We start from the raw sequence: 12,542 nt of genomic DNA, 5'->3' as shown, positions 1-12,542 counted from the left end.
CCATGGCCGAGTACGACTACGAAGACCTCGGGTTCTTCAACGCTTCCAATGACAGCAGCCAGGGGCACGAACACTTCCTGCAGTTCAGCAAGTTGTTCCTGCCCTGCGTGTATGTGGTGGTGTTCATCTGTGGCCTGGTGGGGAACTCCCTGGTGCTGGTCATACACATCTTCTACCAGAAGCTGAAGAGCCTGACGGACGTGTTCCTAATGAACCTGCCCTTGGCCGACCTGGTGTTCGTCTGTACTCTGCCCTTCTGGGCCTATGCAGGCTTCCACGAGTGGGTCTTTGGCAAAGTCATGTGCAAAACCCTGCTGGGCATCTACACTTTGAACTTCTACACGTCCATGCTCATCCTCACCTGCATCACCATGGACCGCTTCATTGCAGTGGTTCAGGCCACCAAGGCCTATAACCAGCAGGCCAAGCGGATGGCCTGGGGTAAGGCCGTCTGCTTGTCCATCTGGGTAGTTTCCCTGCTGGTTTCCTTGCCGCAGATCATCTATGGCAACGTCCTTTACCTTGACAAGCCTGTCTGCGGCTATCACAACGAGGAGATTTCCACCATGGTTCTGGCCACCCAGATGACACTGGGGTTCTTCCTGCCATTGCTTGCCATGATTGTCTGCTACTCAGTCATAATCAAGACACTGCTTCAGGCCCGAGGCTTCCAGAAGCACAAGTCTCTGAAGATCATCTTCCTGGTGGTGGCGGTGTTCCTGCTGACCCAGACGCCCTTCAACCTCGTGAAGCTCATCCGCAGCGTGAGCTGGGAGTACCACGCGATGACTAGCTTTCACTATGCCATCACAGTGACAGAGGCCATCGCCTACCTGCGTGCCTGCCTTAATCCTGTGCTCTATGCCTTTGTTGGCCTGAAGTTTCGGAAGAACTTCTGGAAACTTGTGAAAGACGCTGGCTGCCTCCCTTACCCGGATGTCTCAAGCCAACGGAAGTGTTCAGAGGACACTTCCAGGACTGCTTCAGCCTCTCGCAACATGGAGGCGACCAGCATGTTCCAGCTGTAGGCCTTGCTGGGCTTGGAGAGGCTGCTCAGAAGTCACAGGACCATGGCTGTGTCCTCTAAGGCTTTGTGTATAGCATGGGCATTCTCAAGGAGAAGTTATCAAACAGTGCAGCTGGGGTGGGATGTTTCTTCTCAGGCATGCGCAGACTGTGCCCTCTTCTTTTACACCCAGGCCTAAAGCTCAAAGGGGAGGCTGAAAGCTGCCAGAGCTTTCCTTCCTCTACCCCGAGAATACTGACACCAGGGAATGACGTGTGATTCTCCAGACCCCAGGTTCTCCTTCAGTGGGAATGGGAATGGGACTAAGGGTTGAACAGGGGGACCGGGCCAACAAAGGTCTTGATGGCAGGTGACACTCCGGGCTCCCAAGTTCAGAAGATTCTTCTGCCGATTGGGAAGCAGGGGAGATTAAAGCAGCCATGAAAACCAGTGCTGACACTGTGACTCAGACCTCCATCACCAGGCACCCAACAGAAATGAGCTCAGGTTCTGCCACGCCTTGTGGGTTTGGTTTTATATAGATAGGTGCTTTATGTTCTCTTTGATTAATCCTGGAAGGGCTAGCACCAGGGAATATGAATGGGCCAAAGCAAATGAGGGTCGGCTGAGGATTCCAGCGGGCCACAGAATGCCAGAAGAATGTGCAAAGCTGAGTCTAAGACTACCGTGAGTCTAAGCAGCGCCTCTGCAATGGATCTGCGGTGGGTCTGCTCATTTAAAACCTGCATTTATCCCGTGCCTCACACACACACACATCATATAGGAATGTACGTGTAATACACACACACACATCTCAAACAGCATGATTTTCATGACTGAGAAATAAAACTTTTTGAAAGTCTCCAAACTACTTTTATCCTTAGGCACATTCCACCTTACTGTGGTATTCCTGAATATACCAAAAGTGATCACTTGTGGGCTCAGAGCACAGGAAATAAGTTAAAACTGTCAACTTTCAGGGCACTGCTCTATCAATACACCAATGATAACGACTGTGGCTTCAACCTCCTGCCCAGAACGAGGGGTGCGTTTGTTGCCTCTGAGATGTGGTCGCGGAATGAGGCAGAGTTTTAGCATGTTTATTAGATCCCAGCAACCTGCTCAACAGGCTTAAGAGTGGCCTTTTTGGCTCACATGTCACAAAATCACTCACTGAAATATGGAGAACCTGCTGACAACAGCTAAGAGCGCTCAGGGAGGTGGGCCAGAAAGGGCCGAACAGTGAGGTTTCGCAGCTTGGACAGACCCGAGTCACGAGTGGGTAAGACCAGCTGGTAATCTCTTAATCATTTCCGCTTTGGTGAAACGTAGACCATAACAGTACCATCTCTCAGGGCAGGCGTGTGAGGACTGGAGAGGGTGCACACAAACACTTAGCACGGTTTGCATTTGTGGGAGGAAGGCCCCCAAAATGGCGGTAGTTGTTATTCTCTCAAGAACCAGCCACACAAAACGTGAGCCGCCTGCCTTTCTCTGTGCACTGGCAGGGCGGGGCAGGGTCGGCTTCGTGCCTTCCAGAGGCGCACAGCACAGTCCAGCTGCGCACAGGCCGGCCTTGCAGGGCCCACAGGGCCACTGACCGTTTCATACACGTGCCTAAATGCACCCACGGGGAGAGCGGCTTTACTGTGCTCAGGCCGCATGGACTACCCAGCGCTCCTCGAACACCAAAACCTGCCCTTTTCGTGGTGACAAGGCTGACTTTCAACTTGTTTACGTTGGCTTCAGAGGGGGAGTTTTGGTCACCCTCCTCTGTGCTGTCACCTTAATGTCAAGCACTTCTGGTAGAGGGACCACGAGCCCCTGGCCTCCCCAACAATGTCCCAAAACAAGAGGCAGAGGCCCTAACTGGGAAGGAGGGAGTGAAGAGTTGGGGAGCCAGGGGCCCTGCGGCCTCTCCATGTGTCCCCACGGAGGAAAGCAGTGTGGTGGGATGGGAAAAGCAGGGCTCTGGGGTGACTCAGTCACTGCCCCGGAGAGAGCTCCACATCTGTCCATCCTGGGACAAACGCCGCAGCCTCCTCAAGCCCATTTCACCATCCACACCCCAAGCTGACAACGGCCCTCCTTCCAGGAGTGCTGTGAGGCACGGACAGTGCACTCCAAGCCACGCTGGGGGCTGCTGGTCACGGCAACAGAGGGGCGGCTGTTGGGACCACTGTTGTTGAACGGTGCCTGCCTGGCTGAGTCAAAGGAGACCAGGCACCCATCAGGCCGTGCCCCATCCCAGGCCTATTATATGCCCTCTCTCCAGCCTCCTTGCAAAAAGGTTTTGCACTGGCCCTTCCACAGCTTAGGAGAACCTGCCTGCCTGTCCTGAGGAAAAGCACAGCAGCTGAATCTTCTTTCACCTTCTCTGCCTCCCCAGTCACTCATTGGCCCTACTCTCTGGGCCCTCACCTGCTCACACTTGGGAATAGAGATCTTTTCCCCAACCCCCTCCTGGGTACACTCCATTATGGGCAACAGACACGGGCACAGCCCAAACAAGGCTTTCACTCTCGACTTCACTCATCCACGGGACAGCCCCATGGAGCACAAGCTCAGCCCCGCCCTTCTCCCCTTGCTCTCCCCTCTGCTCCCACGCACCAGTGCTTGACGTAAGCAGCCTGGGGTGTGGGGGAAACTGGCGGGAGGGGGTCAGGCTGGGTGTGGACCCTGGGTGAGTCCAGTTGGTCTCACGTGCGGCCTCAGGGTCTCCTCCCCGACCAGGTTCCCTGCACTTACAGGCCGGGGGCGGGGCGGTTAGAGACCATGACGGCCACACTGTCTGAGATGTGGTGAACAGAGGGTGAACCTGATTCCAGGGGCTACCTGGAGCCAGAAGCCCGGGATTCTCAGTGAGCATTCTGGACTGAGGAAATGGTGCTGCAGGAGAGAAAAAACAGAAGCTGCCCGTACTGAAGGGGTGGAGGCGGAGCAAAGAGCACAGGGCCCAGGAGTGGCCGGGGCGCTGGCTCTAGCCTCGTTCTCTCAGCGCAGCACCCCTTCCACAGGCCCAGTCCTTTGTGGTCCACAGTAACTCCCAATGCCGTTTGGTAGGACACCTGGTACTATCATCCCTGTTTTCCAGATGAGGAAACTAGTTCAGAGACATTACTACCTGCCAAAGCTCACACAGCAGAGCTAGGGCTGGAACCCCGGTGAATAACCTCTTTCTCTTCCCCCAAACGTTGGCTAAGATGGCCCGGGGTACCTGACAACTCTGTACTTGTCTGAAGGCGGAGATGCTAGGTTAACCCAAGCACAAGGTGGCTTTCTAACCTTAACTGTTATCACCATATCCTGTTCTCGGTTTGAGATACCAGGTATCGTATCTCCTGGTTGGTGATAAACCTGCCACAGATCCCCGAAGCACTCTGACCACAGAGCACTTGCTCTAAAGCAAGTACTGGCAAAGATGCTCTGTGGGTCAGGGACAGTCTCCGTGCGTGAGTTTGAGCTCAGTATCATCTGAGCATCTGGTGGGATTTTCGCTGGCGAACACAACTGAGCTACAAGATGTAAGGAACCAGGGCCCGTGGCAGTAGACATCACAGTGTGGCCCTTGACCTCACAGCTCAGGGGAAACATCACCAAAACCACGCAATTCCATGGAAGGCTTTCCACATCATTTCCATCTGACCCTCCTAACAACCCTAGAGGTGCCGTCCCTGTCTCTTCTGTACGAGGGAGGGAACTGAGTTTGGGGCCTGTGGTGCTCAAAGCCAGGGAACCTGGAGGCAGCAGACCAGGAGTGTCTGACTCTGGACCTCAAGTTCTTCATGGGCACAGTCTGCTTGAGAAGGGAGGCCGGGCCTGGAGGAGGGAATGGCTGCTGGAAGCAGAGCAGAGGCCAAGGGACCCAAGGCCAGGCTTGTTGCTGGAGGACAGAGTTTCTTTCCTCCTCTGCCTGCCTCGGTCCTGAGAAGAGCTGGGCACCTGGTCAGGGAGACGGCTGAGGGTGGGCCTGGGTCACAGAGTTGAGAGGGGTGTGCACAGCTGCAGGGTTCTGGAGAATATCTCCCCTCCACCTGAGGTGGGCTGTGCTCCTGAGCCACGTGCAGGGGCCTCTGGGAGGCTGCCTAGGGATCTGCGGGATCCTGCCGGGTCTCCCCGAGAGCTGGATTCTGGGACCTGTTCCTGTCCCATCACGGCCAGGAGGGCCAAGGCAGACAACTGTGTTTGTCCTGAGAATGTGTGTGTGTGTGGGGGTAGGAGTGGACAAAGAGGCAGGGAAGGTGGGCAGGTGCTTGATGTGAAGATAGGGAAACGGGACCAGGAGGAGAGGGCTGTACTCTTCAAAATGAATCTCAGGCCTGTGGACTGGAGGGAGGGGTTCTGGGCACAAAGCTTAATGCTGACACTTACAGCCCCCTGACCCTGAGCAAGTTACCTGGCCTCCTGAGCTTCAGTACCTTGACCTGTAAAATGGGGACCATAATCCCTACTCTTTGAAGGGTTGGGCAGGGACTAAGTGAGGTCACGTGCAAAAGCTGCTACACAGGGAAAGTGCTCGACAGACACTGCCTCCAGTCAGCCTCCTTCCCCCCACATCAGGGCTTTCACAGCCTTTGACCCCTCCTGGACCACTTCTTCCTTTGGACTTGCTGATTTCTTTCTCTCAGTGTCTTGGCAGGGATGCACACACAAACCCAGGCTCTATACCAACCTCTCACACCCCCCACCCCACCAAACCCGTCAGAGCTCCTCAGACTCCTGGTGGTTTTGATTGGTCCTAAGCTTAGGAAGAAAAAGAACATAAGAAAAAGCCACCAGAGACACGGGGGTCCGTCTCTGGCTAACTCACAAGGAAGGTGTGAGACAAGGCAGGCCCTGAAATGACTTGGAGGGCTGGCCCTTCACCCAAACAGAGGACGCATGGGGACTGCAGGCCCATCCATTAGCCCTGGATCTCCTCCGCAGGCCACAGGCCAGCACGCTGGCAGTTTCCTTTCCTTGGACCGCTTCCTGATTCCCCATGACCCAAAACACACTTATTTGTCAGCAGTCAGAAGACCTTCTGCTTTTGCTCCTACTGAGAAAGGGGAAGGCGAAAGGTGAAGGGAAGAGGGAGCTGCAGCGCGGCACTTCCTCATGCAGGTGACAGCCCAAGGTCATCCTCCCAGGCCCTGAGCTTCCGGTCCTGCTCCCCGGACCCCCAACCCACCTACCCACCTGGCCAGCAGTTGAGGCACAGTCAGTGAAGGGTTGCCAGGTGACGACGGCATGAGTATGGCTTACTGCAAATGCAAGAGAACATGCCCTGGGGACCACTGAACCATGGGGGTTGGGGAGAACGCTGCAGGCTCACGCAGCCAGGAAAGGCTTCAGAAGGAAAAGAAAGGGCCCATGGTCACAGTGAGCAGAGGCTTTCTTGGGTTGGGTGATGGGCTGGCTTTATCCATGAGGCAAGGTCAGTCACCTTCAAGCAAGAGAACAGAAGAGTATGGAGACATACACTTGAGCCTAAAATCTCCTGTGCTGAGAACCTTCCGAAGATTAAGTGCATCTCCTCCCATGCAGCAGAAATCCTGGATGATAAATCTGACAGCCCGTCCTCTGAACTCTGGGCAGGAATAGAGGAACAGAGGTCTCAATACAAGTCGGCAAGAGCATCACAAAACTCCCTAACTGGATGGAAAGTGAGTCAACGAACGTCTGGACACAGGAGCCAAGTCAATTCTCCCTTGAGCTTCTAAACAGGCAGTGCTTTGCTGTAGGAACTGCAGTTAAGCCAGACCCCAGGGGCTGAGAAACACCAAGCAAGGCTGCCATGTAGGGGAACTTGACTTTTCCCAAGGGTCCCCTGGCTTAAGCTCTTGACACTTTAATACAATAGCACTTTGTGCAGTTACTTCATATATTTAGAAACTAGCCATTGCAGAACTCTCCTCACAGGCCCTGTTGGAAAAGAGCTGGCCCAGAAAAATGAGAGGGCCAATGGAGAGCCGGTACTAAAGGACACCCCTGTGCCTGATGCTGTCCATCTGCGGCATCAGGAACATTTGGTGGGTCTGGGTCACTGATTAAGAGCAGCACAAGATATTGGTGGTGGGGCAGGCACGGGATGGGGGAGGGGAAAGCACCGGGTAACAAACTTGGTTATGTTTTTATTGCTTTTAGAACTTTGGGGTGGACATCCCTGGCAGTCCAGTGGTTACGACTCCCCACTTCCACTGCAGGGGGCACGGGTTCGATCCCTGCTTAGGGAACTAAGATCCTGTATGCTGCATGGCGCAGCCAAAAAAAAAAAGAGGACTTCTGAGAGAAACGTCTACTTGAGACAACAGAAATTAAGCTTGTGGCACCATTACCAAGCCTGACGAGTGGTTCCAAAAGGTGAACACGGTTTTTAAAGAGCAGCACGTTACTCTGAGCATGGCTACAGCAGCCCAGCAAACGCTGCTCTCATGGGCTGAATTGTGTCCCCCCCTTAAATTCATACGTGGATGTCTTAACGCCCAGTATCTCAGAATGTGACTGTTTTTGGAGACAAGACCTAAAAGAAGTAAGTTAGTTAAAATGAGGCCAATAAGGCGAGCCCTAATCCACCCTGACTGGTGTCCTTATAAGAAGAAAAGATTAGAACACAGAGAGACATGGGTGGCACATGCATAGCGGGCATGACCATGTGAAGAGACAGGAAGACAGCAGCTATCCGCAAGCCAAGGAGAGGCCTCAGGAAACCAAACCTGCCTTGGCCTTGCACTCCCAGGACTGTGAGAAAATAGATTTCTGTTGTTTAAGTCACCTGGTCTATGGTATTTTGTTATGGCGGCCTGAGCAGATTAATACAGTTGCCTAAGCCCAGAAAGGCCTTCCTGGAGATGCTGAAATCAGGGGGACCGCTGACAGACACGCCCAGGAACCCTCTGACAAGGCTCAACAATGACTACTCCTCGAGTCCTGGTGCTCCTCAAGGGCACCCTGCCCCGAGCACTGTTCGCAAGCACCTTCCTTTAAGCAAAGACAGCCAATCTTGCTTCCAAGCTTTCCTAATCCTTTGATAAGAAACTAATCCTTTGATAAGTGCACTTAATGGGCACTCAGGAAATGGAGGTGATGTCTACTCACTGTTCAGCCACGTTTGGGTCAAGAGAATCAGTTTCGGTGGGTGTTTCAGGCAAGGAGGAGCCGGACTCCTGTATCTGGCACAACTCCTCATCTGTGATGATGTCAAACACGGCATCGTCTGGCGGCCGGCAGTCTGTGTTAGCACCTGGGGTGCAGAGGAAGGTCGGGAGAGAAGAGAAATGCAGTCATGGACAGTACGGGGAGGGAGTGTAGCTACATGGGACGAGCCACCAGGACACACTCTAAGTGCTCACTCAACCGACAGCTACTCTGTCCAGATGGAGAGAAATGGCTCTTGGGATGTTCCAGAAAAGCAGATGAAGGGACTACAGATGAAACTGAATGCACCATGTAAGAGATTTCTCTGAAGTCCCTTAGGCAGTGGTGTGGAGAGGTTTTAAGCTCTTACATGTTCTCTGAGGCCCTTTATTTAGAAGGAAAAAAACCTATCAAAACCTTATCAGGAAAGAACCTAACAAAAAGGTAATCATACTTCTGTGCTGCTGAATCCTTGCTCCAGCAGACACAGACCTCACTCATGCCTCTTTGAGAGGAGGATTCTGTCTGACCTGCATTTTCACCTCAATCCACTGAGGGGTGGAAAAGAACCTCCCTCTGCACAGCAGCCATTGTGCTTCTGACCAGGGTACTTGTGCCCAACTTTGCAGGCTACCCAGTAGGAAGGATGCTGTGCGATGCTGCTGTGCTTGTCACCCCCCACCCCGCCAACAAGCAGTCTCTTGCATGTGATGGAAAATGTGATGGCAGGCCTGAGACGAAAGAAGACAAGACAGAAAGTAAGACAGACAGACAGAGGAGGAGACAGGAAATGTCAGAAAGCAAAACAAGCAACCTCAGCATGCTGGCACCATGCCACCCTCTGTCGTCACTGGAACACCCACTAGTGAGCCAGGCGAGGGGAAGATTCAGCAAGAAGAACAGTTCATGGGAAGTTCCCAGCAGGCCCTGCCGCATGGCTCCTGGTACAGGCCGTGCTTTAGAACAGACACCCACAGTCCAGCCCTGAGAGGGCAGCCTGGGCTGGTCTGCGAGGCTGTGCTGAGCAGGAACCAAATCCCGCTTCCTTTTACTGAGCTGAGTGAGAGGACATGAAGGAGAATATATCCTTCTTGGCCGCCGAGAGAGAATGTGAGCTACAGGGAGACAGGGAAGGATGTGCTCGTTTCCACACTCAACTCCTGGCCTTTGGTTACCCTGAAAGAGAGGGCTGGATATGGGGCTGGGGCCCTGGGAGACAGCGTTTTCCAACGCTGTGGGTCCACTGGTGGTGTGAGTTGAGAAGTAAACAGACACCACGTTAAATAACACTGAATCATATCAGGAGAAAGTTATTCCCTTTTCAATTCTCCTTCAATCCTAATTACATCAAAAAGAAAGTCTCAGATTGGTGGTACTACCTTTTTAGTGCCTAAGTTTGGAAAACACTGAACTACACATGTTCCAGCTAAGCAGCCACAGTGGGGTAGCGGTGAGGGTGGCACCTGGAGAACACGGAGGGCAGTGGCGGAGCCTGACCTTGGCCTCCGGTGGCCTGGGGTGCGGCCTGGGCTGGTGACCGGGCGGGGCTGGGCTCTCCCTGGCTGGTGCCCGAGCTGGTGCTGTCGGGGGACTCGGGGCCCTCGCTCAGCTTCTGGAAGCAGGCCTGGCAGCAGCGCTCCTTCTTGCCGCTGTGCTTGCTCACAGCGTAGTTGTTGCAGCAGTAGTAACAGAAGATGTGGCCGCATATCCTGGGGACGACACAGGCACGGGCCCTGAGGACGCTGCACTAGAGGTCTCGAGTGACCTGCTTGGGACCGGAACCGGGCTCTGTTCTGGGCTCTGGACGCCACATGGCTCGTCAGACCTGGCTCTGCCCCCACTCTAGAGTGGGGCCTGAAGGCCTATCTCATAAGATTCCAAAAAAGCCATCTTGGTAAGCCTGATGGGAGACATGTTTACTTCCAGGGTCCTGGGAGGCAGGCCGAGCCCCCTTCCGTAACGCAACGATGCAGGTGTGCATTCTAGGCCTCGGGGGCTGGGCTCTAAGAGACCACAGACCCCATCCCCCTGTGCTGACCGTTCTCCATCTGTCCGCACCCCAACTCAAGATTCATTCCTGCCTGCCCTTCTTTGGGCCCTGGGGGGTGTGGGGGGGGTCTCTGCTTTGTGTTCCTCTGGTGAAGCCTCAGCCCCTGCTCTCTCTGGGTTTCATTTCCCCTCTGACCCCTGCAGGCCAAGAGAGGGCCAGAGGTTGGGTCTCTGGGTGCTCTACATCCCTGTGGGTCCCCTTAACTCTGCCTACACCCCCTGTATTAAACTCTCTTCCCTTTCGGGGATCCCTGAGTGTCCTGCTGAGACCCTGCCTAACATACCCTCCTCAACTGGTTCCCTCAAAACTAAGAGGCAACGTGCTCTTCCTAGACAGTTGGCTGCGGTGCCAATGCCTGCCACGGAGTCCTCGTTCAGAGGCGTCTGCCCTAGTGCTGGGCCCTGCCCGCAGGCCGCCTGCTGACCTGCAGTGGTGCCGCCGCACCATCCAGCTGAACTCCCGCTTGCAGTCAAAGCAGTAGTTCGCCTCCGTGTCCCCCAGCCACCTCTCCTCAGCACTGAGCTTCTGTTGGAATTCCAGGGCGTCTGACTTCTGCCAGAGAGCATCCTTGTCCCTGGGAAAAAGCCGCATTAGAAAAATAGAAGAAAGAATCCATGAAAACAATAGAATTATCTCTGGTTCATTTCAAAAGACTGCTTCCGAATTTCCCAAAACACAAGGAGAATTCACTTTTACCTTGGAAATAAACCCCCAGTCTAGGTCTCCTCTGTCACCCCACACCAGTCCCAGACTCAGCAGGAGCCTCCCAACGTGTTAAGTCCTCATCTGACACCACACTGTGTGAAGGTACAGGGGGTCTGTGATGTCCATAAAAGGCTCTGGCAACTGCAAAGACCTGCTGGCACTGACAAGGGCCACCAGCTGCTCAGATGTCTAAATGACGGTGCACGTGGCCAATGGGAGTTTAAGCTGTCACGTGCTGCCATGATTACAAGACTGTCTGTGTGCTGTGAGCCCAAGAACCCAAATCTTAAATGTGCTCGAGATCCTTCATGTTTTTATGGTTTAAGTAACAATTAATGGAGGAGAGCCAAGCTTTTCCAGCCTGAAAATCCGATGGGATGTTGACCTCCTCCACTCCTTAGAGAGACAGCACAGCCACTACAGGAAGCAAACACACTGAAAAAAGTGGCAGGCTTTTCAGGAGGCTCTGGCAGCACCTGCATGTGCCTGATGCACCAGGGAAGATGTGTATAAAGCCTTCCTGAAAACTGCTGTTAACTTTCGGGGCTATAGGAAACACAGAGGATGGAAGAACATGTTAAATGACACCATGGGCATGCAATCAGCAAAGTCCAGGCTATGGGAAACTCTACCAGATGAATGGCCTGCTTTCTTTAAAAGTAAACTGCAAAGGAAAAAAAAAGAGAGTGAGATGGTGGGGGAACCATGACTAAGTAAGAGAGATCTAAGAAACATATCACCATGCAATGTATAGATCTAATATAGATCCTAATTAGAAAAACCTATAAAGCAATTAGAAAAATTTCAAACTAGACTAGACAGTTGATGATATTGGGAATTAGTTAATTTTCAAACACGGTAATGATGCTGTGGTTGTTTAAAATAGAATCCTTGTGTTGGAGAGGTACGTATCAGAATACTTGTGGATGAAATGACAGGATGTCTGGGATTTGCTTCAAAATAATCTGAGGAGGTGGGGGAAATGGGTAGGACTCTTGGATGATACAAGACTGGTCATGAGCTGAATAATGTTGAAGCTGGGTGACAGGTACACAGCAGTGCATTTTGCTATCCTATTTTTGTATTTTTGAAAATTTCCGGGACTTTCCTGGAGGTCCAGTAGTTAAGACTCCGCGTTTCCACTGCAGGGGGCATGGGTTTGATCCCTGGTTGGGGAACTAAGATCCCAGAAGCAGCCAGGCGCAGCCAAAAAAAAAATAATAATAATAATTCCATACAAAAACCTTTCAAAACTTTTTGAATGAGTTGTCAACATTTAAAAGCCAGGCCAATTTCACATAAAAATGCAGATTTCCACATTCTCTTAAGAAGTAAGGTGACTTGGCAACCCTGGACTCGATGCCTGCGGGGCAACAGTCAGCAAGAGCAGAGCAGGTCATGTCCTCCTGTTTCTCAGAGCCCCGTCCTGGCCCGGTTCACACATTTACATCACTGTCTGCTACCTGCAGGCACTGGAGTTTGGGGGCCCAGGTGCTGGGGAGAGTAGGATGGAAGAGAAGGAGAAAAGGGCTCACGAGAGAGGGACAAGGGAATAGAGAAGTCCCTGAGGATATTAAACATCTTTGATTGTCACTCTTGTGGCTGAGCACACGGAGATTTTGAAAACAGCATAGCAATAAGAAAACACGGACCAGGTGCAAGGCT

The 12,542-nt window shown here is 52.9% G+C and overlaps 2 protein-coding genes across 2 annotated transcripts in view; one reads left to right on the top strand and one right to left on the bottom strand.

The window, feature by feature from the left end:
* FYCO1 (FYVE and coiled-coil domain autophagy adaptor 1) overlaps positions 1–12,542 on the bottom strand; it is an 85,721-nt gene that overhangs the window by 33,472 nt on the left and 39,707 nt on the right. The window contains exons 12-14 of the mRNA XM_030845346.3: positions 10,597–10,746; positions 9,620–9,831; positions 8,084–8,228 (exon numbers count right to left, since the gene is read on the bottom strand). Coding sequence (XP_030701206.1) covers positions 8,084–8,228; positions 9,620–9,831; positions 10,597–10,746 — 507 coding nt within the window. The remainder of the gene's footprint in view (positions 1–8,083; positions 8,229–9,619; positions 9,832–10,596; positions 10,747–12,542) is intronic.
* CXCR6 (C-X-C motif chemokine receptor 6) lies at positions 3–1,028 on the top strand. Its single transcript, XM_030845349.2, has one exon. The coding sequence runs from the start codon at positions 3–5 to the stop codon at positions 1,026–1,028; it is 1,026 nt and encodes a 341-aa protein (XP_030701209.2).

This window comes from Globicephala melas, chromosome 11 (genome assembly GCF_963455315.2).
Source record: "Globicephala melas chromosome 11, mGloMel1.2, whole genome shotgun sequence".
Classification (NCBI taxonomy): domain Eukaryota; kingdom Metazoa; phylum Chordata; class Mammalia; order Artiodactyla; family Delphinidae; genus Globicephala; species Globicephala melas.
Note: the sequence above shows the minus strand (reverse complement) of the source record. Positions and strands in the feature narration are given on the sequence as shown.

Bases quoted from the DNA above. Each gene is read 5' to 3' on its own strand.
- CXCR6 (XM_030845349.2), top strand. From the start codon at position 3: ATGGCCGAGTACGACTACGAAGACCTCGGGTTCTTCAACGCTTCCAAT.